The 22,324-nt window shown below is 40.1% G+C and overlaps 1 protein-coding gene across 1 annotated transcript; it reads left to right on the plus strand.

The window, feature by feature from the left end:
- Positions 1 to 859: 859 nt before the first annotated feature.
- On the plus strand, positions 860 to 21,241 carry IL1RL1 (interleukin 1 receptor like 1; the record flags this gene model as incomplete). The annotated part of the gene is made up of 10 exons (XM_080613533.1): positions 860 to 923; positions 3,111 to 3,309; positions 3,601 to 3,769; positions 3,857 to 4,019; positions 7,565 to 7,633; positions 9,241 to 9,373; positions 9,474 to 9,631; positions 18,381 to 18,524; positions 20,062 to 20,220; positions 20,895 to 21,241. The coding sequence occupies 10 exons, from the start codon at positions 860 to 862 to the stop codon at positions 21,239 to 21,241; spliced, it is 1,605 nt and encodes a 534-aa protein (XP_080469659.1).
- Between the last annotated feature and the right edge of the window lie 1,083 nt (positions 21,242 to 22,324).

A 22,324-nucleotide genomic window follows, 5' to 3' on the forward strand; every position in this document is an offset into this window, starting at 1 on the left:
CAGCTCCATAGTATAGATGGATTATATGTCTGCTGTCTCCTGAAATACTCCTAGATTGCGTCAATTTACCGTCCACGGACAAATAGCCAGTTTCTTTAATAAAGGAGTTTGCTGGCGAGTGTCTGAGCTACACTGCAAGGTGTGAATTACAGCAGGCTGATATCAGTTAGACACAAATGAAAGCATCAGTGAGCCATGGGACCTTCCCTACTGCTGTTATACAAGTGCAGTATATGTTCTGTTACCTACCTTCCCACTCCATTTTTTTAGTTCCCCTTCAGGTTAGCATTGCTGATGGCACTCACCTGGTTTTGTTCTTACTGCTGAACGCTTACCTAGAGAAGCTGTCACTGAAGATACTTTCACTTCCATAGAAAGCCAAAAAGGTGTTGTGCCCAAGGTGGCTGATTGGATGTAAGCTTAATGCAAAGCCAGCGTATGTATTGTCAAATCCAGGATCTAACCCTTTCTAAATCATGGTATAATTTTTCTGCACTTGACTATGAATGCCAACGTACAATTAGCTTCCTTAGAAAAAAAAGCAGCTAAGCAAGAAGAGGCTTCTGCCAGAGGCCCACCATGGCAGAGTAATTCCTCCACCCTCATTAAACGAAGTCATAACAATAGTTTGAAAGCAACATCAGCCAATGCATTGATGATAGAAAGAAGAGCGTTATCTCAAAGCTGCAAAACCACTGCTACACACTCACTCTGTATAGTCATCACATGATGCACTTTATCACTGCACAATACCGTTATCTGTTAGTAGATGTACATCAGTGCCATGGCCATAGCATAACTGATGCAGTCAGAGCATATTCTGAGATATCAATGTTTTTCTTTTTGGCTTAGAAATACGATGGTGTATGTATATTTGATCTTCCTGTCTACCTTCCTCTCGGTTTCCATGACATCTGAAACATGTAAGTCACATTTAAAAAATACTTTCTGATGAGGTTTATTCTGAATAAATGTGTAGGCCATTCCTAAACTTTTTTATTTTTTATTTTTTTTTTAAGTTAACTAGTTCACCTCAAGCCACAAATCACAACAGTTGGCTTTATGCATTTTCTCTTTATACTACAATCTGCCAAGTGCTGTCCATTTCTGTGACATTAAGTCTGGGTTCTACTTCTGCTCTTTGGCATCTCTGCAAAGATGCCTTTTGGAAAGGATTTAAGAGCAGCTGGTGTTCCAGGTCCCAGCCTGGCAAAATCTCCAAAAGCATGCTTAATTTGCTCTGAACTTAAGTTACATGTATGTGTATGCATCCCGCTGAACCAGGGCCGTAATGGTGTTTTGCTTGTTAAAAATGCTTTTCAATGTCCTGGGTTTGGGGGTGTTAATCCGCAAGTACAATGTAACTATAACATTTCCCTGCACATGGGAGATATTCAAACCAGTAAGCTCTTTCTGACTCATCTCTGTAATGCTGACCAGTGCTGACTAGTGACAGTGTTACATTGCACTCACATAGTTCTAATCTTCAGCTGAGCTGCTTGTTTTTCTGAAAAATATTGTAAGATATGATCTCAAAGTATTTCCCTGCATTATCAAGTTCACAATATGAATCGCAAGTTTCAAATTAATTAGATTTATTAAGAGGCCAAATTCTGCTGAAGAATTTGCTGAGATAATTTTCCCTGATGTGATTGAGTTTGGATGAGGTCTCTCATTTCCTATGTGTTCCTTCTCCTCCTTTATTTCAACCTGAAGAAAGCTGTATTTCCAATGTGTTCCTCCTTTATTTGTGCAATGCTGCCTTCCCTGACACCCCTGATACATCCCACTGTCTTTGCAAGCTCGTGGGTGGAAATGCTGTTACAATGGGGGTACTCATACCTGATGTGGCTAATTTAGGTGACTGAATTAATAAGCGAGATGACATGTAATGTCAATGGGGATAGATCACTTCTTTAGGAAGAACCAGAGCAGAAGACAAGTGCTCACCATGTAGAGAGACTCAGTACATAATTTTTCTGCCTATATGTCTAAAGCCAGGCAGTGGCAATACTTCCACAAAGTGTTATTTTTGACAGATAGTCTCAAATTTGGTTAGGTATTTGGTTACCTACTCTCATTGCCACACTTCTCTCTCTACTGTAGTGCCTCTGTCAATCTCCATCTTTGTCCAGTCTTCAACCTTGCTTGTATATTTCCTTTTCTCTTCTCCAAAATGCAATATACCTTTCAGTTATTCAGGTACTCAGGGATTTCAATATCTGTCAAAATTGCTTGATTCAAGTTTCTCTGGACCAGTTACAGAATTCAAAAGTAGAAAATATACTCAGTTAGAATAAAGTAAATAAAATGTCTTGCAACTAGCTCTTCTTTTTTCTTATGTGTGAGCATGTGTGGTTTGTTTTCCTAAGCTTCTTATTTGTCTGTTATTCACTTCTGGCATCTTTTCACCTTCCCATCAGATACTTCCTTTCAGTCTGTTACATTAGTTTCAATGTTTTCATATTTTCATGAACTTCAGAGAGAAACTCTTCTGGATTTTGTGTGTGTGTTTTTGGTTGTTTTTTTTTTTTTTTATGATTTTATTTACAAGCTTCCTCTTCCTGCTTTTTTCTTTCATGCAAACTAAAAAAGAAGTTTATTGATTTCCCTTTTTTTTTTTTGTACTAAAAAAGCAGGACAAGAGCTCTTCTCTGTTGTATGAATATTTATCACATTGAAGTAAGGAAAGCTAACTTCATACTAAAGCGTTAAAGACAGTATTTTCCTTTGTGTTTGAATTCCTGGATTTCAAGTGAAGATTTGCATACAAAGTTCATTTCAAGAAATAACAATTTTTCAGTTAAAACCTCATGTTTTTTAGTGTATGTCTGGTTTGAATCCAGGATTTTATTTGCTTGTTTGCTTGTTTGAGTCCCACACATTAATTACTAAACAAACAAATGCAAAGAAATTACTCCATAACTCAAGATAAATAAAATTTTTCTTGAAATATCGTCTAGTGGGAATGTTTGCTATATCACCTCTGAAAGCCCAGAGAAAGTAGAGTGACATGACTGGCCTGCTGATCCAAGAATGCCAAGTTCCTCTCTGCTCAGTGGGGTTAGGGTTTAGTTCTTCTGAGATATTTATCTTTTGTTCATTTGCAGTTGATGCAATGGAAGGTGAGGCTTTAGTTATAAAATGTCCTCGATGGAGTTCATCTGTGAAAGTCACCTGGTATCACACGGATACAAGCGAAATGATCCCTGCAGAAGAGGGATCACGAATATTTTCCTTAGAACGATTTCTTTGGTTTCTGCCAACTTCTAGAGAGGATTCTGGAAACTACACTTGTGTTATACTTTTGTAAGTACAACTTTGAAATGTGAAAGGCGTAAGACTAGAAAGAAACATACTTTTTTAGCAATACATTGTTATTATTATGGAAATGATGCAATTTTTTCATGGTATGCAGCAATTCATGTGACTTTTCATCCTGTAATTGCTATTTTTATCACAGGTCATTAAAATCAATCTGTGACTGAACTACAGTAATCCTCCATATGTTTATAAAACAAGATTTATGTTTATAACAAACATTGAATATATTCCTTATAAAAATACTATCATTGACATACCTTTATTCCACTTTTAAAGTTCAAATAATCGCACAAAGTCATTCAACATGAGTGTGCAGGTGCATACATACAAGCAAGGAATATGTTTCCCAAGTCGGATTCGTTATCCAAATGACACTGGAAGAGGAAAAATTGTTTGTCCTACAATTGACAATTATAAAAGTGCTACTATCATCCAGTGGTATAAGGTAAATAAAACCCTGATGGTGCCAGTTATAGATCAGATTACTGTGAGAAGCTATTTGCAGCCAAACACAGAAATATTTATTTTCCAGGACTGTAAACCACTTCATGGGCAGAGATACTTCAAGGGAGAAAAATATATTTATATTAAGGATCCAAGAAAGGAGGATGATGGTTATTATACTTGTCGATTTAGCTACACTTATAAAGGAAATGTGTTTAATGTATCAGCAACGAGGATTTTCATAAGTGGAGGTAAGGCAGTCATTTTGTAGCTTGCTAAGATAAAAAAGACTGAGGTCTACTTAAAGCAAAAGAAGCTTTTTTTGTATATTAAAAAGAAAGTTTCTGTTGTTTTATCTTCTCAAAGAAACTTCAGATCAGCTTTTTTAGGTGAATTTTGTGAATGGAGATCCAAGTGGAGCAAGATGGGGGTAGATTCAGACCTGGTCATATTCAACTTTTTGATAAAAGTCTCTGATGATTCTGATTACATACTTGTGGTTGGTAGACCTGGCTGGTAGCACTCATTTCTGAATGAAGGGTCTCCTCAGAGGGATGCCACAAAGCTCTGCTTTCTACTTGTTCAAACGTAGAAGAATTAGTAGCTAGTTAGGATCATCTGGTGATCACTGGACCATTGTATTGATGGCCTACAACTCAATACCTTCTGGTCCATCTCGATTATCTAGCATTTATTTGATATTTGGGCTGAAAAACTTTTAGGTTTATCTTGAATGAGACAAAATGAGCAAGGTATATATAGAGACAGAAAACGAGTGGAGCTCAGTGATTACTGTGTCACTGTTATTTTGAATGCAGCCAACATGGCTAAGTGTGTAGTCTTTGGAGTGCCTTTAGAATGCAGTCTCCTCAGGGAGGCTTTGTATTTGGATGGTGGTCAGGGGAAGAGCACGCAGCAATCAGCAGTTCCAGATTGCATCAACTCGCAAAACTTTAAAATGTGCCTTCAGTTCTTTAATCAGGTCAGTAGAAAAATAGCCAGAAAGATGTTTTTGGGAGGGTTGGGGATGGGCCTTGGTTTTGGGTTGTTTGCTTTGTTTGTTTCTTTTTCTTTAATAGATAATGTTTATTTGTAGATTGACATCAGACCTTTATTTCTGTGGGTGGGCACACAGCCTGTGAGCAGAATGCAGATCTGGAATGTAAGGACCTTGATTCCAGTTCTTCCTGCTGTGCCCAGATCTCAGTAGAGGAGTTTGTTTTGATTATTCTGGGCTGGACAGAAGACAGATTTGAGCTGAGACCTAGTACAGTAGTTTAGGAGGTGTCATGCCTTTCCTTCCTCTCTTAACTGTAATACCCTGTTGGTCTACATGAGACTTCCCTGCCTAACACTCAATTTTTCTTTGGATGTACTTTCACCAAAATGTTTCTAACTTGTCATCAATATTGTTGTATCTGGGTTATAATGAAAATTTCTTAGTTTTATTTGGCATAAAGTCATCCAAATTTACAAAAGCCTCTGTTACATCCAGGCAGATTACTTCATTTTAAAGTTAATCTGTCTTTCTTTTGAAATAACTGCAGAAAGAAAGAATTGCAACATAACATATGAGCTGAGTTTGTCATGTATCGTGGTTTAAGCCCAGGCCGTAAATTAGAACCATGCAGTCTACTTCACAGTATCACAGTATCACAGTATGTTAGAGATTGGAAGGGACCTCAAAAGATCATCTAGTCCAATCCCCCTGCCGGAGCAGGAACACCTAGATAAGGTTACACAGAAATGTGTCCAGGTGGGTTTTGAATGTCTCCAGAGAAGGAGACTCCATAACCCCCCTGGGCAGCCTGTTCCAGTGTTCCGTCACCCTCACTGAGAAGAAGTTTCTTCTCAAGTTTAAGTGGAACCTCTTGTGTTCCAGTTTGTACCCATTACCCCTTGTCCTATCATTGTTTGCCACTGAGAAGAGCCTGGCTCCATCCTCGTGACACTCCCCCTTTATATATTTATATACACTAATAAGGTCACCCCTCAGTCTCCTCTTCTCCAAACTATAGAGATCCAGCTCCCTCAGCCTTTCCTCATAAGGGAGATGCTCCACTCCCTTAATCATCTTAGTTGCCCTGCGACTGTTACTTCCCCCCCAACCTTTCTTCCCCCCGCTCCTGGAGGGACTCAGAGGAGAATCGAAAGAATGCAACTCCCACGGGTTGAGATAAGAACAGTCCAGTAACTAAGGTATAACACAAACCACTACTGCTACCACCAATAATAATAATGATAAGGGAAATAACATGGCAAGAGAATACAACACCTCACCGACCGGTACCTTGCCCTCACCCCAGCAGAGTTCCAGCCCTTCCGGTAACTCTCAGTTCTATATCCTGGGCATGACATGCTGTGGTATGGAATACCTCTTTGGCTAGTTTGGGTCAGGTGTCCTCTCTGCTTCCTCCTGGCTTCCCCTCCTCCCTGGCAGAGCATGAGACTCACAAAGTCCTTGATCAGGCTAAACATCGGTGTTATCAGCTCTGTTTCCAGGCCGAAAGTCAAAAACACAGCACTGCACCAGCTACTAAGAAGGAGAAAAATGACTGCTACTGCTGAACCCAGGACATCATGTCTCTTCCAGTTTTTGCTAAATTCAAATTACTTAGTAATACCTTCTTTGAGTTTTTATCAGTGAAAATTAGTATCTGATGAGTGGAGCTGTTATGTTTTGATAATATTGGCTTATGATGTAAATTCCTGTTGCCTTGCAGATCCACACTGACCCAGAGGACCTTCTGCCTCTGAATGCTGGCAGCTAGCTAGGAAGTTACAGACTTTCTCCTGACTTCTTTTCTTACCAGATCCAGCTAATAGAAATTAGAAATGGTTAGGATGGGTGAAGACTATTGCTTTTCTGACAGCCTGGGAAGCAGAGGGTTAAATGAGTTCTTGCATATTTTTTAAGGGAAATATGATTATGGGTGTCACATAGGTGCCTTAAGATGGAAAAGCTTAATGAGGGAAAGGATAACAGGCAATATGTTTGGAGTGGGATACATAAGACAGTATAAAGAGCAAGAGAAGAAGAAAAACGCATCAAGGAAAAAAATCTGAAAGAACTGAATGCCTGTTTAAAGTTAAGTGGGTGGATGTAGTTTGGACCTGCCCATAACGATTATTATTTGGAACAGAAAATAAATATGTTAAAGGAAAAGCAGTATCCTTTTAGAAGGTAATGATAAGGGATGCCCAATATAATGGAAAGCAGCTGAATGCAGCAGTGGTGTACAGACAGCAAGGAGAGTCTTGGGAACCAAGTGCATCCTCAGCTGTCAGGCTACAGAGATGGGGAAGACAGGGGAACACGAGTGAGCAGCTGTGGGCTATAGGGTCTCCAGTTCAGATACTGGCTAAAAGTGCATTTTAGCTGTTTCATATCATGGATATGAGTAATTTCTCAAGTGTTGGAAGGAATCTTTATTTCTTTTTAAAAATGAAATAAGCAACTGAGAAAACACAAGCCCATAACTGCATTTCCTCTTTTTTCCCACTCAGCAGCTAAAGCAGTGCTTGAGAAACTGAAACTTTTCCTTGCTCTTTATGTACAAAGACAGAAATGAAATAAATTGGGAGAAAATATTGAGACTATTAACACATACAGACTCCTTTGAAATATTTGGTCAGAGGAATAAAACCAGGTGTTCCCAACAGACATGTGAAATGCTGTTGTTGTTTGCAATTTTGCTTTGGGATCTTAAAACATTAACTATACAAGTTATTATAATTATCTTACAAAATAAGTTTTCACAACTAATATGTGCTTTCTTTCCCTCAATTTCTAAAGCAAAGCACTCCCTTCTACCTCCTAGAATTTTATTTCCAAAGGACAAAGATGTAATAGAAGTGGAGCTTGGTAAGTACAGACTTTAAATTGTTTTTAAATTAACATTTGGTGATTGCCTAAAAACATGGGGATTTTCAAGAACAATTAATGATGGAGATTTTCCATAACATTTACCAGATTTAATTCACCCCAGGCACAGTGATGTGAAGTCAGATATAATTGATGGGTTATTTAGGCATTAAGCAGCAATTTAGGGGTTTTAAATAAACCATTCTACTCTCACTGGGATAGACTAGGATAACTTACACGGCCAATTATTACATCTCAGTTGAAGGAGTGACAGCTTCCATCCACTTCAAAGAAGGTGTCCTGGTTTCTCCAGTTGGAGAGCCCATGAATGCAGAGTTTGCTTCTTGACACCCTTTTGTTTAGGACTGTAGATGTTCTCAGTGACTCAGATTCACCCTGCATAACTTGCAGCATCAGAGTAAGGTGCTTATAGTAGGAATGAGAGCTGTCTGGGGTTTTTGTATAGTTGACAGAGAAAGGTGGACCACTCCAGAAAGTGACTGAGCTCATGTGAAACATGAACAGATATCCCAGGATGCCTGTCTCCCAGGGCAGGTGAGGTGAACAAGGGGCACTGGGAGAAGGGATAGGGATTACTGTGGGATTACTCCACTGTTTCTGTCTTACAGCAAGACTTCTCTGGTAACAATACTGCAGGGGCCTGGGGCCCTGTCAGAGGTGCCATGTACCATGGCTCAGAGACTTGCCATGTTGAATTGTATTCCTGTTCTTTCTTCCTCTTTCCAGTTGCTTTTCACTCACTGGACAATCTGTGCTCCAGAACCAGCTTTCTCTAATAAGATGCTCAGTCTCTAGTGTTCTATGGGCTTTGCCCATCCCTCTGGGGCAATAAGTAATCTGGCTCTGTTTGCATGGAGCAAATTCTCTTTACATTTAAAAGCCATTTGCTGTACTGGTTCTATGGTCTCCTATTTCCAAAAATGAAGGTGTTTCTCCATGTTGTCTAATACCAATTCAGGATGTAAGTCATAAAATTTTAAATGTTATCTAAGCCATGTTTAGATGCAGATTTACATGGAAATAATTTAAAGTCTTTTAATTATACCTTCTTCCAGTGCAATGGTGACTCTTACTTTGGAATAAATATTTCCCAATGACAAATACTTAATAAGTAATTTCCTGTTTTAGCTTTGCTTGGAATGGTTTACTTAACTTTCATCCAGCTTGACTAAAATCTAAGATAAGACTGCACACAAGACTTATGCAATATGATATATACTTAAATTTAATTATGTTATTTCCATGTACATTTTTGTGTAAACCGGCATTTACTATCCATGTTCCTCAATAGTTGATCACATGGGTTGAACATCACTACTCTAAGTTGTCTTCATCATAACAAATATAAATAATTCCTTTTGTAATCCTTGGCGTTGTCTTAGCTAATTTGTTAAAAACCTCATTTCACCATTTCTTTCTGAGTCTCTTTTATGCATCATTTTGTCAGCAGTCGTTCAAAAAGTAGTCAAAATTGTGAAGACAAAACTCACAGGTGATATGAAGATTTGTAGAAAAAGATGTTATGAGGAAAATAAAATTACACTTGTTTTTCAAGGAATTTATACATCTCTCTGTGTCTTGGTCAGGTGCTGCTTTGTCTCTGGAATGTCAGGCCCGCTTGGGAATTAAGAAACAGCCAATGGCTGTTGTCACATGGGATGTGGATAACATCCCAGTTAAAGACTTGCGTGTTTCAAGATTCCATGAAAAAACTCATTCGTAAGTACATGTAACACAGAATAATCTTTCTTCAACAATTCTATGCAAACTGTACCTAACCATCAAAGCCAATGGTACCAGCTCTTTTTCTTTCTATTAGTTTTGAAGGACATGAGCAAGTATATTACAAAGAGGCCACTTTACATGTTACTGAAATAAAAAAGGAGGATCTGCAGGCAAATTTCACATGTGTAGCTCTGAATGAAATGCACAACACTAGAGCCACAGTGATGTTGCGACTCAAAGCACAATACGAAGGTAGGATTCTTTTGTTTTGTTTTCTTACACTTTGCACTCTGTTTTAAATATGTTAGTGAATTTATTTAATTATTTATTTCAGTTAGTAAGAAAGTTTCTGTTAATAAGAAGAAAACCCAGCCTGCTTCCTCCCTACACATGCAAGCCAGTGGCAAAATTCTCATGGCTTCATTAGGTCACAAAAGTCCTTGGAGTAAATTCTGCTGGTGGGGAGTGTTGGGGGGTTGGGGGAATTACTCAAATGGTGTCAACAAGACATTAGATATGCAGAGCATGACTGTATCAGCCCTGTGAGAAGAATATCCTGTTTCTAGTATATTTCTGCTCAGTGACAAATTCCCCTTGCTTTGAAGGCAGGCAAGTGCACATTGATGTCAAGCACACTGGAGTCTGCTCTACAAAATACTTGGGCTCTAGAGGAGCCCCTGCAGACAGCTGGGCAGAGAACTGACATGTCTTTTGGTCATCAGTGTTATGATGCATTGTGAGGAGCAGAGATTCATCTTTCGAGAATCAAACTGTTGTTTCTAGTGTGGAACTGTAGCAGAAAACAGCAAACACTAAAAACAAGAGTCACAGCTGTCAGTTTGCCAGTTTGCTTGCCTTTCCTCTCATGCCACATCCACTGTGGTGCCTTATTTTTTGATTGAATAATAAGTAATGTGATTAACTTGTGTGAGGTCTGGCTTTATCCTCTCACCCTCTGAGCACCGCTGTTCACTGTGTGCCACACAGAGGTGTAAGTAACTTCAAAGGCTTTCTCTTGGTTTTGTTTTTAAATTCATGGTTCTAGTAATTCCTGCCAGAGAAGGACGTTCCAGGGCAGTAAATGGTGTGGACTGGGATAGTCTTTAACTCCTATGGGATTTTGTTGTTTTTGTTTGGTTTTTGTTTTGTTTTGTTTTTTTTACTAGGGATAGCGAGAGCCTTAAGCACTGTTGACAGCAACACTGAACACCATATTCTTATGGCAGAAAACGCTATTGTGTGGGTGAAGGCCCATGAAACTTAGCTCAGTGGTTTGCTTTCTTAACCCTTTGGATATGCTGAACCACCAAGGATCTTGAAAAGAAACCCCAAGGCCTTTAACAGTGATTAAGAGAATGGTAGGAAGAATAAAATCAAGTGTATTGTGATCACAGGGTGTGCACAGCTTCGTGTCGTGCACTATTTTTGACTATTCATAACTTCCTAAAGGATCACAGCTTCAAAGCATAAACATATCTCCTTGCCTAGATCAGAAGGGATGTGACAGTATTATCAAGCAGGATAGCACCAATTCCCCACAGAGGAATGTGGCAGGAAATGTTTTGGTTGGATATTACTGAGTGCAAATGTAGCATCACTAAGTAAGCTGGAAGCACATCAGCTCTGCACTGAGGTATCCAAGTGTGGGAGCATACTTGCAATGATCATGAAAGAAACTGACTAGCAGTTCCTGCTAATTCAGCCAATACAAATCCTTTATTGACCCCATATTACAAATTAGGTGAAGAAATGAGTATATTTTCTGTATTCATCAAGTGATGGACAGGGGCAGAGCAGCTGACGTCATCTACCTGGACTTGTGCAAAGCGTTCGACACTGTCCTGCATCATGACATCCTTGTCTCTAAACTGGAGAGACATCAATTTGATGGGTGGACCACTCGGTGGATAAAGAACTGGCTGGACGGCCGCACGCAAAGAGTTGTGCTCAATGGCTCGATGTCCGGCTGGAGACCAGTAACGAGTGCTGTCCCTCAGGGATCGGGGTTGGGACCGGTCTTGTTCAACATCTTTGTCGGTGACATGGACAGTGGGATTGAGTGCGCCCTCAGCAAGTTTGCCGATGACACCAAGCTGTGTAGTACAGTTGGTACACTGGAGGGAATGGAAGCCATCCAGAGGGACCTCGACATGCTTGTGAGGTGGGCTGATGCCAACCTTATGAAGTTTAACCATGCCAAGTGCAAGGTCCTACACCTGGGTCAGAGCAATCCCAGGCACAGCTACAGGTTGGGCCAAGAAGGACTTGGGGGTGTTGGTCGATGAGAAACTTAACATGAGCCAGCAGTGTACACTCGCAGCCCAGAAAGCCAACTGTATCCTGGGCTGCATCAAAAGGAGCGTGACCAGGAGGTCGAAGGAGGTGATCCTGCCCCTCTGCTCTCGTGAGACCTCACGTGGAGTATTGTGTGCAGTTCTGGTGTCCTTAACATAAAAAGGACATGGAACTGTTGGAACAAGTCCAGAGGAGGGCCACGAGGATGATCAGGGGACTGGAGCACCTCCCGTATGAAGACAGGCTGAGAAAGTTGGGGCTGTTCAGCCTGGGGAAGAGAAGGCTGCGTGGAGACATCATAGCAGCTTTCCAGTATCTGAAGTGGGGGCATAGGGATGCTGGAGAGGGACTATTCATTAGAGACTGTAGTGACAGGACAAGGGGTAACGGGTTCAAACATAAACAAGGGAAGTTTAGATTGGATATAAGGAAGAAATTCTTTACTGAGAGGGTGGTGAGGCACTGGAATGGGTTGCCCAGGGAGGTTGTGAATGCTCCATCCTTGGCGGTGTTCAAGGCCAGGTTGGATGAGGCCTTGGGTGACATGGTTTAGTGTGGGGTGTCCCTGCCCATGGCAGGGGGGTTGGAACTAGATGATCTTAAGGTCCTTTCCAACCCTAACTATTCTATGATTCATTGAATCTGTTTTCTGTTATAGACAAATCTTATTTTGTTTTTTATCCATAGGTCTTCAGTAAATGTTCATGAAAGCTCATGGCTGTGACCTTCTTCCCTTCACTGCTGCCTGTATTGTGTGGATATCTGTCCCCTTCTCGTTGCTGCTATTGTTAAGATGCCTGCTTCTGCTCCTCAGTACTGTTGGTGTAAGCAATGCTGCATCCAGAAACGGTTGTGCTTTGCTTCAGTTTTCTTCACTGACTCCTTGCACAGCTAAGTAATATTTATGCTGAAACAATGACAGCTTGCCTCTGATTATAATAAAAATGCTGTAGGGTTTGCTTGTGCCTCTCATCTTGTAAATGTGTAATAAAAATGTGTACTCTCTGTCTTTTTTGTGTTTTGTTTGTTTGTTTTTAATGGGAAAAATGTGTTGGTTTGTTTTAATTTCTATTTTTTTTTAATGTGATTGTTCCTTAGTGTTTCCCACAGCACAAAGTGTGTCTGCTAGCTACTAACCTGTTAATGTTCTTTTTACACAAGTTCCTGCTCTGTATGCTGATTTTATTTTCAGGCATTTAGTATGGGTTACATTATCATTATTTGTATATTCCTAGCACAGAGCTATGATCAGAAATAAGAGATTAAGAGGTGTTGTGAAACTTACTACTCAAATTAGTCCATTTTGGGGGCATTGGGCATTCAATGAACTAGATAAACAGTGTTCAGCAGCAAAGGTGACAGCTTAAGAGAAGAAGCAGAGATGCTGTAAGTAATTGGATTAGAGCTGCTCTGCATTAGTAACTGTTCAGTCTTACAGCAATAGTCTCTGTCTTCAAAAGCCAAAAAGCTGCTGAATTATTTGGCTCACCACATGGAAATTTTCTGTGGGAACCAGGAATTAAATCTATTTTTCTGAGTCACAATCAAATACTTTAAGTCCTACTTCACTCTTAACAATATAATTATAATTAACCCTAACAATTCCTTTGATAACAATTGTAATCCACATAAGAATAAAAAAATGCCAGAGAGGACTGATGAGAAAAGGAGGAGTTTCTTTTGCAGTCAAGAGTGGTGAAAGCTGTTTGTTCTTTTCTCCATGGGAAACAAAAATACTCCATTAATACTTCCAGTAACAAATGTTATCAGCAAAGCTGCTTGGCATTTCACAGTGTATTTTCCAGTTGTGCTATGTACACTTGTGCACATGTGTGTGTGAAGAAAAGTACTGTATTGTGAAAAAAGTGTCTGCCCCATGTACCTTTTTAAATACTAAAAAAAAAAAAAAATCCTCTAAAAGAAGGTGATCAGCTCTTTAGAAATGAGCGACATCACATAAGTACCTCAGTTATCAGATGTAATGCAATGCAGTCAGCTCCTTTTAGCGTGATTTGGTGGTATCCAGGCTATGCACACTATGACTTTCAGACACAGAGAAATCAGGCAAATTCTTTCTTTAAGAGAAGAATTTAATGAGGATTTGGCTATGAATTTTGATGGTCTCTGCAGCTATGCTTTTTGCCTCCATTACAAGGTGCTAATGTCCTTGTGTCTCTCAGCTGCTGCTCCTACATTCAGAGGTTGCTTCTTGCTCTTTGCTGTCTTCTGATTCCTTCACCAACACTTGTTTATAAATGCCTTCTTCATAATACCTTTTTACAGAAAATATAGGCTATCTCATTTCCTCCAGATCTTTCAGTCCTGTATCACCCTTTTTCATTCCAGAGATAGTGATCATCCCAGATTTCACATTTCCTCAGTGCCACAAGACATGCACTCTTCTATGCTCTGAGATTATCTGCATATTGTGTGGTATTCCTCTGGTCACTGTAAGGCTGGAGAATTTGAGACAACTTTTAATTCCCTTTTCTTCCACTTTTCACGACGAAGATGCAGGTAGTCTTGCTGGACACCTGGCAAGAGACAGCTATTCTGCCTGCCAGACTGCTCCCAGTTGTCCCCCACAGCTGCTTGGTATCTCTCGCGCTGGAAGATGCCACCTCTCAAGGACAAGAAAACTAATTGGCCACACTGTTCATGCCAGTTCAGCTCATCAATAACCATGGGGCATCAATGCTCACAAAAGTAGACCTGCTGGCAGAAGGAGGGAAGCCGTTAGCTCCTGAGAGAGAGGCAATGACAAGTTATTGGAGAAACACTGAAATATTAACTCCTTCTAGCAGAGCTGGGTCAGAACAGTAACATCCGTTCAGCATCCCCTTCAAGCAGTCTGGGGAATACATGGGCTGTCTGAATACCTTCCTTCCTTTTTTATTAATGTATAAGCTACCGCTGGCATTTAGCTCTTCACCTTGATTCAAGACTGGTTAAATAACTGGGGACAGCTTTTCATGCGTCTGACCCACATGCCTCATCTTATTTCTCCCCGAACCTTCCTCAGTTCTTATTCACAGGGAAGTGTAAAATGCCCAGAGGACCTCCAGTCTTTCTGGTGTGGACATTGTTCTCTTGAGAATACCAGAAATTGCAGTCATTCAGAGCAGAGATAATGTTCAACTCAGAATATCAGCTCTGTTGTTCCTCAAACACGTTCAATGCCAAACCTAACCTTTTGGCTCATCTTTGGCAGATGGATGTGGACAGCAATTCCTGACCAAAATCTCTGCTCTTACTGTCTGGAAGTGCATCCACCTTAGAAGCCAGAGAAGTTACAAAAAAACTGCTGTTCTTCTGAAGGTTGCCAGGAGATCCTTCAAATGTCGCTTTCTGACCTGTTTTCTCTGGCCTGTCCAATATTGTTTCTTGTGAGCTGATAGTTCCATATTCACATTGCTCTTCAATATAAATAAATCACATTAGAAGACAGTCTGCTCACGAACTGTCTGCCACTATATGACGCAACAATGTCAAAAGGAAAAACAAGATTTGTTAAACCTTGTTCAGGGCCTCCAAAAGTGGCTTCTGACCCTTGCCCCCATTGTGCTGAAGATAGCTGATTTATTCCAGAGAAATGAGAGGCTGAGTCAGCCTTACTTCTCTTCCAGGAAGACTCCTGTGGGGTTCTTGTCTGATGCTTTATAAGCTGTATAAGCACAGGAAATTTATCACTTCTTTTTCCAGCCTTGGTCTAATCATTGCAAAAACATGTAAACTGTTTTAGGTTCATAATTGCAGAAATTGTTATTGGAACCTGTTTCTTCTCAAGCAGTTTTATAGATATTTACTCAATACAAATACCCAACAGTATTTGTAATGTCATGCAAGCACACTGTCAACAAATGTGTGTGTTTATTGGCCAGGAAAACAGATCAAATAATAAGACTTGAAGGGGTCCACATGGACAAAGCTCCTTCATGGGCATTGTGACACCATTAAAACTACAAAATGGCCTAGCTTCACTGTGAAAAAAAATGGTTGATTTCTTGTCCACTTCAATCTTATTGGAAGGGGTTCTAGTTCTGGTCCTATACTTCATCACATGCCTGATGTTTCTTTTTTTTTTTTTTCCCCTTTAAATGGAAAACAAAGAAACAAGAAAAGTGTGAAAATAATGTAAAATTTATCTTGCATCCTACCAGAGGAAAGGGAAAATGCACTTTTAAACTCTTTATTGATATACTTTTTCGGCGGGATTTCTCAGGCACTAGTATTTTTAGGTTGTTTCTGCAAGTACTACTCAATACATTGCCTTATTCAACATCTGGAGAAGCCAGGGGACTTGTAAATGTCAATATAAGAGACTCTTCACTGCTAAATATTTCACTTTATTTCATCTACTTAGGGACAAGTCCAAGTGAAAGCTCTGAAATTGCTCCTTTGTGGTGGCTCAGACCACCACAAAGCACACTTACTGCCTGCATACAGTCTGCAACATTTTCCAGTCTGTCTTGTTGCTTCTTCTGTAGAGCAAATTAAGACTGGCTTTTCAGCCTGCTGTAAGATGTACCTCCTTAAGTGCTGATGAATAGCCTGCTGCTGCAGTCACCTGTCTTATGTGTTTTGCATGCAGGGAGAGGCAAAGCCCTGAATGTCTGATCCCTGCTCTGAATGCATAAGTCTTGGCAGAGTTGTTACCAGTACATGTAATCACTCTTCATGGATTGAGATGCTGTGAAGAGTCTTTACATTGAGGATGCCAGAGGTGACCTCCATGTTTGTATTGCTAAAGTTCTTGTGTTTGAATTTATATGTGGTCGGCATTCAAAGGAATATTTCTTTCCTCAGCTAAGATAAATCTGAATTTGCAGCATATCTCAAATCTCATTGTAACACTGAAGTGATACATGCTTCTAGTGATATCCCAAGCCAGGGCAGTGCATCTGACAATTATGCTTGCTATACCATAGTAAAATAAAAAGACAGGTGGGCCCTTTATGCATACGTGTGCATGATTTGGGTGTTTTCATATGCATTTCTGTGGTAGTAGATGTTCTCCACACAGTCCAATGCTCTGGGGCTATATTTTTAATTCAAATAATTCCACTGATCTTAATTACAGAAAAGTCCCCAAAGCAGCTATAAAATTGCAACTATAGGATGAGGAGTTGTCATGCTGGGCAGGAATAATTAAGTAAAGAAGGTTGACTGCAAATGGAAAGCTTTTAATGGATTGAGTTGTCAGAGAAAGAATGTACATGGAACTGCCCTGAGTCTACACATTATACCAAGTGGAATAGATCTATGTATCTTTCATTTACTTAGGAGCAGATTTCTGATATGAGACAATTGCCATCAATCTTCCCTCCAAGGGAATAATGAATCTTTTTTTGTGTAATTGCTGTATAAAGCCTTTGATATTTTAATTTCAAACTTGGTCATCTGCAATTCATAGTTTTCAATACTGAATCTTGGGTGGATTCAATACATCCAGGTCATAGGCTAAAAGTATCTTCTTCAGCTTTTTGAGCTGTAACAGCCTGTGGATTAAGCTTCTGTCTTTCTAGTTTAGAGGGAATACAAAAGGACTTTGCTTCTACTTCCCATTGTCTTTTACTACAGAAGAACTAGATACCATCTGGAGGATGCACATATCTAGGTTGACTTTGGCTCTGTGAATCACAGAACAAGAGGAAAAATGGACTATCACAGAGATGCAGCTATCTGGGTAGTGATAGAAACACAGCTGTCCCCTAAAAGAGTGATAATCACAATCTTGTCCTAGACCAGCTGTGTGCATACAATAGCACAGAGCTGATGACTGCCACCCTTACAGAAGCACAGAATCACAGAAAGGTTTGAGTTGGAAGGGGCTTCTAAAGGTCATCTAGGTCCAACAGCCTCTGCAGTGAACAAGGACATCTTCAACTATACCATGTTGTTCAAAGCCCCTTCCAACCTGACCTTAAATGTTTCCTGGGGTGGCGCATCTACCATCTCTCTGAGCAATCTGTTCCAGTGTTTCATCACCCTTATTGTAAAAAATTTCTTCCTTATATCTAGTGTGAATCTGTCCTTGATAAGTATTCATCTCTGAGGCACAAGTGGTCTAATTCAAGAGCTCTTCCATGAGGGAAGCCGAAAGTAAAGTGGGTGGCTCCTTTCTTTCCCAGATTTCCTCAGTCATCATTGCTATTTTATGCTCCTTGACCCTCTTCAAAGGAAAAAGCAGGGGAGAACATCATCTGCCTCCAACATAGTTTATTTTATTTTTGTGACCAGGATATGTTCTGTTTTCCTGCTTGTTTTGTGTACTTTATTCTTATCTTGCAGGTTTCATTATTTGCATAAGTTTCTCATTACCCTGTTTGTGCAACTATGTCAGAAGCCTCCACTTGTCCTTTCGTGGACACTTAGAATCGTCATGTGTAGGCCTAGATGCCTTGTAAAACACTAGAACATTGTTGCTGGTTGTGTTATTAAGTTTTACAGTGTTACAAAGTACTTAACATCATTTTCAGAGGTTGATATTTAACATAGGTAGATCTGGATTCAACACAAGAAAGAATTATATGCTGCTTAATATTCTTCTAGTTTAGGTGTCTCTGTGTTGGCTATGCCAGCTGGGGAAGGAAAAAGCTATGTTGTCTCTCTTGTAAGCTCCATAAAGCTACAACAGAAGTAACGATACGAGAGGCCCATGGGTTAGGTTCTCTGCTAATCTTAACAAGATTCCTCTTCTTTGCAGTGGGCCTTCCTAGCATCCTTTTGATCATAGGATCTCTAGTTCTGCTGGTTGCAATAGCAGTCTCCATGATACTTTATCAGTCCTTCCGAGTTGATATCGTCCTACTGTATCGGGAGATATTTCAGCCCTACTCAGTCAAGGATGGTAAGCAAGAATTGAGCAAGAAACTTTAAAAAGAGGAAAAAGTCAAATAGTATGGAAATGGATTTGATAGTTGCTTACTAACTCATATGACACCTAAACCTGATCCTTTGCTTCCTCAAGCCTTCTGTAATCGTTTAGATAAGAGGGGACATATCTAATCCTGGTAGTGCTTTACATTCCCTTTTTTCCTAGGTTCTGTAGAGACGTACATAAAAGATGAATACAGTCCTGGTTTTATATTTTTTTAACAAACACAAAACATGCCATGAAACATTGAATGGCAGTGAAAATCCAGTTTACAGTGCTATTAACTTGTTACATGCTCTCTAAAGCAAAGGAACCAGCCTGCTGGCAAAAGTGTTCACAGGCCTGTGTTAGTGCAATACAGCTTTTATAAACCAAAATGAAAGGTACCAATATTGTGGAAGACACTTTTTGGAGGAATACATCCCATCCAAGTTCCCATTATAGGCATGGAACCTGGAGAGCTGGGTGGGGGTTCAGCTGTCTAACTGTAAGCAGCTAGTGCTGATGGAACTCCCGTAGGACTTGAGAGATCCAAACCCCTCTGCAATGGCAGCTGCAGGACAGGCAGCGCCTAATGACACTCTATGGTAAAGTTTTTAGGTGACCAAATCCAGCTCCTCAACAATAAATCCAACAGAGCTAACCAGGCACTGGAACCATGTGTCAGTGGTCTAAACATGGGCATCTAGAGTCATTTGGGACGGCCAAAAAACTGGACACATAACTCAGATATGCTAGATGTTGCAAACTTCTGGAGCAGAGTCTGGAGATCAGGGTACCATAGGAAGTCTCAAATAGCACTAGATGTCTATGTTTAGGCAACTCAGCTGGATCCCTGGCATTTACATGAGAGTAATCTGAATCACTCTAGAATTCAGTAACTACAATGAACTCCCCGCTCATTGTAGCGGGAATTTTGACACCTAGCTTTCATGCAGACACCTAAATTTACACCTTCTACCATAGGTGTGTGGATGGTAGATATCCACAGCTGATTTCTTTAAAGAGGAAACACATGGTTTGAGAAATCAAGAAATGAGTAGAAGAAAGATTTGACTTTGTACTTGGTTCTGACTGTAAGATTACCTCCTGAGTAATGGAGCTGTTCACTGAGAAGTGTATGTCATGGGAATGAAGAATAATTTCAAGGTGGAAGAATTTAAGTGGAGTGTCTTGTCCTGAAAGACAAAGGCTGTCAGCAGCCTATTGTAACTCAGAAATAACACATGCTGAGTTTACTCTGTATACTCTGGGATACAGCCTTAATACAAAGGTCAGGTTCTCCAAAGTTGCAAACAAACAGGGCATAACAACTGATGAAGGAAAACACCAAATGTGCACTGTCTCTAATTTCCAAACATGCACCTGATGATATACATCGTTCAGATTAGCAGGAACTTCTACCTAGATCTGTTTGAATATTGAGATTTTTACTTTTCTTCCAGCTTTTGCAATAGACAGCTCTAATTCATGCTAACACAGCAGGCTTTTCTCTTGTTTTGCCTTACAGATGGGAAGATATATGATGCATATGTTATCTACCCCAAAAACCATACCAATGAAGCTAATTTTGTGGAATATTTTGTTTACCAAATCATGCCTGATATTCTAGAAAATAAATGTGGATATAAACTGTGCATTTATGGGAGAGATATATATCCTGGAGAAGGTAAGACTTCAAATCAAGTAACACACTGAATGAATGACTTATCAAGCCTGAGTAAATTGTGGTTCTAGTCTGTTTTAGGGGTATAGAAGTTCCTTTTACATTCCTGAGCTTGCTGCTCATCTCAGCAGCTGTCTGCCTGCTCTTTCAGGCAGTGTGACACAGTGGCACTCTGTGCTTGCCAGTGGTCTAGGAAAACCAAGCTACAGGGCAGGAGCACAGATTGTTTATCATCTTCTTGGGTCACAGAGGAAATGTGACCCCACGTGTGACTCTTTTAAACACACACCTGCTCTTTGGGTAGTGTAATAGCACAGCCATTATCTGGGCAAAGCCACAGCTGAACTGTGAGTAGGTCTACGAGACCCAGAAGAGGAGAAAACCACAAACTAAGTTGAGGAATTAACCTTGCTGTTATCACTCAGGCTTTTTCAACCTGTACAAGGGTGTTAAAGTAACAGGAAGTTCAGCTTCTGTTCACTGACATGACCTAGTTTCTGTGGTTGTTTTGTTTGTATTTTTGCGTTTTAAGCTCTTCTTCTAATGAATAACCTGTACTAGATTGAAGTGAGACAGAAGTTATTTGTCATTAAAAAGTAATAAAAATGAAGTGCCTAAACACAAAAGAGCTTATAAAAGAAATTTCAGGGTCTTATCATTTTCTTGTACATTGCTAGATACAGCCAGTGCAATTGAGAAGAGGATACAGAAGAGTAGACGTCTGATCATTCTTCTAACACGGCAGCTGATTAATTGTAAAGAGCATGCTTATGATCAACACCTTGCTTTATACAATGCCCTCATTCTAAATGATACAAAGGTGATCCTGCTGGAAATGGAGACAATTGGGACTTACGAGACGCTTCAGGAGTCTCTTAGGTTTATTATTAAGCAGCAAGGTACAGTCAAATGGAAAGAGCAACACACTGTGCACCCACAGTCATCCAATTCTAAGTTCTGGAAACAGGTGAGGTACCAGATGCCACTGATACTCAAGTCCTCGTGCTCAGCTAATGCCAGGTGAACAGCCTATGAATATCCATGAAGGACCACATGCCTGCACCTTTTTTCCTTTCAGTAGGTACGTGTTTTCACAGTCTGGAAGTCTGGCTGTATTTTGGACTGTTTTCAGTCCTTCAATTGAGTAACAATAACGTAAAGTGATGGAATAGGTCTGGGGAACTGAGGGAAGCTTTTATAGGGAAGTTTTTATATATATGGGAGGCCTGTAAATAAATCATTCTAGTCTGTGTGCAGAATTTTACATGTCACAGGAAAACAAATGTACTTATACTCTTTCTATATCTAGTTGTACATGCAACTGAAAATTATTAATACCTTGCAGATTTGCTTTGCCTTTCTAATGCAGGATCAAACATAAAGGCCTTCTGTATTATTTGACTAGAAAGTAAAATCATCAGCACTGTTTATACCACACCTGGAGTCCTGTGTCCAATCATAAAATCATAGAATCATAGAATCACCTAGAGTGGAAAAGACCTTTAAGATCATCAAGTCCAACCTCTAGACCAGGACTGCCAAGTCCACCACTAAACCATGTCACTAAGGGCCTTGTCTACACATTTTTTGAACACTTCCAGGGATGGTAATTCCACCACTTCCCTGGGAAGACTGTTTCAATAACTGACTACCCTTTCAGGGAAGAAATTTTTCCTCATATCTGGTCTAAACCTCCTCTGGCACAGTTTGAGGCCATTACTTCCTAAAAATTCAATTCTTCAATTCTTCAGTTCTGGGGTCCTTAGCAGAAGAGAGACATGGAGACAGTCCAACAAAGGGCCATGAAGCTGATGAAAACACTGGAGCATCTCTTCTATGAAGAAAAGCTCAGAGAACTGTGACTCTTCAGTCTGCAGAAGACTCCCATCTGAAGGGAGGGTGCAAAGCAGACATAGCCAGGCTCTTCTCAGTGATGCCCAGTGACAGGACCAGAGGCAGTGGGCACAAACTGAAACACAGGAGGTGCCCTCTGGTCATCAGGAAACACAATTTTACAGTGAGGGTGACCCAACACTGGCACAGGTTGCCTAGGTAAGCAATGGAGTCTGCGTCCTTCGAGATATTCAAAAGCCACCTGGACACAGTT

The sequence above is a fragment of the Psittacula echo genome (genome assembly GCF_963264785.1).
Source record: "Psittacula echo genome assembly, chromosome: 3".
NCBI lineage: Eukaryota > Metazoa > Chordata > Aves > Psittaciformes > Psittacidae > Psittacula > Psittacula echo.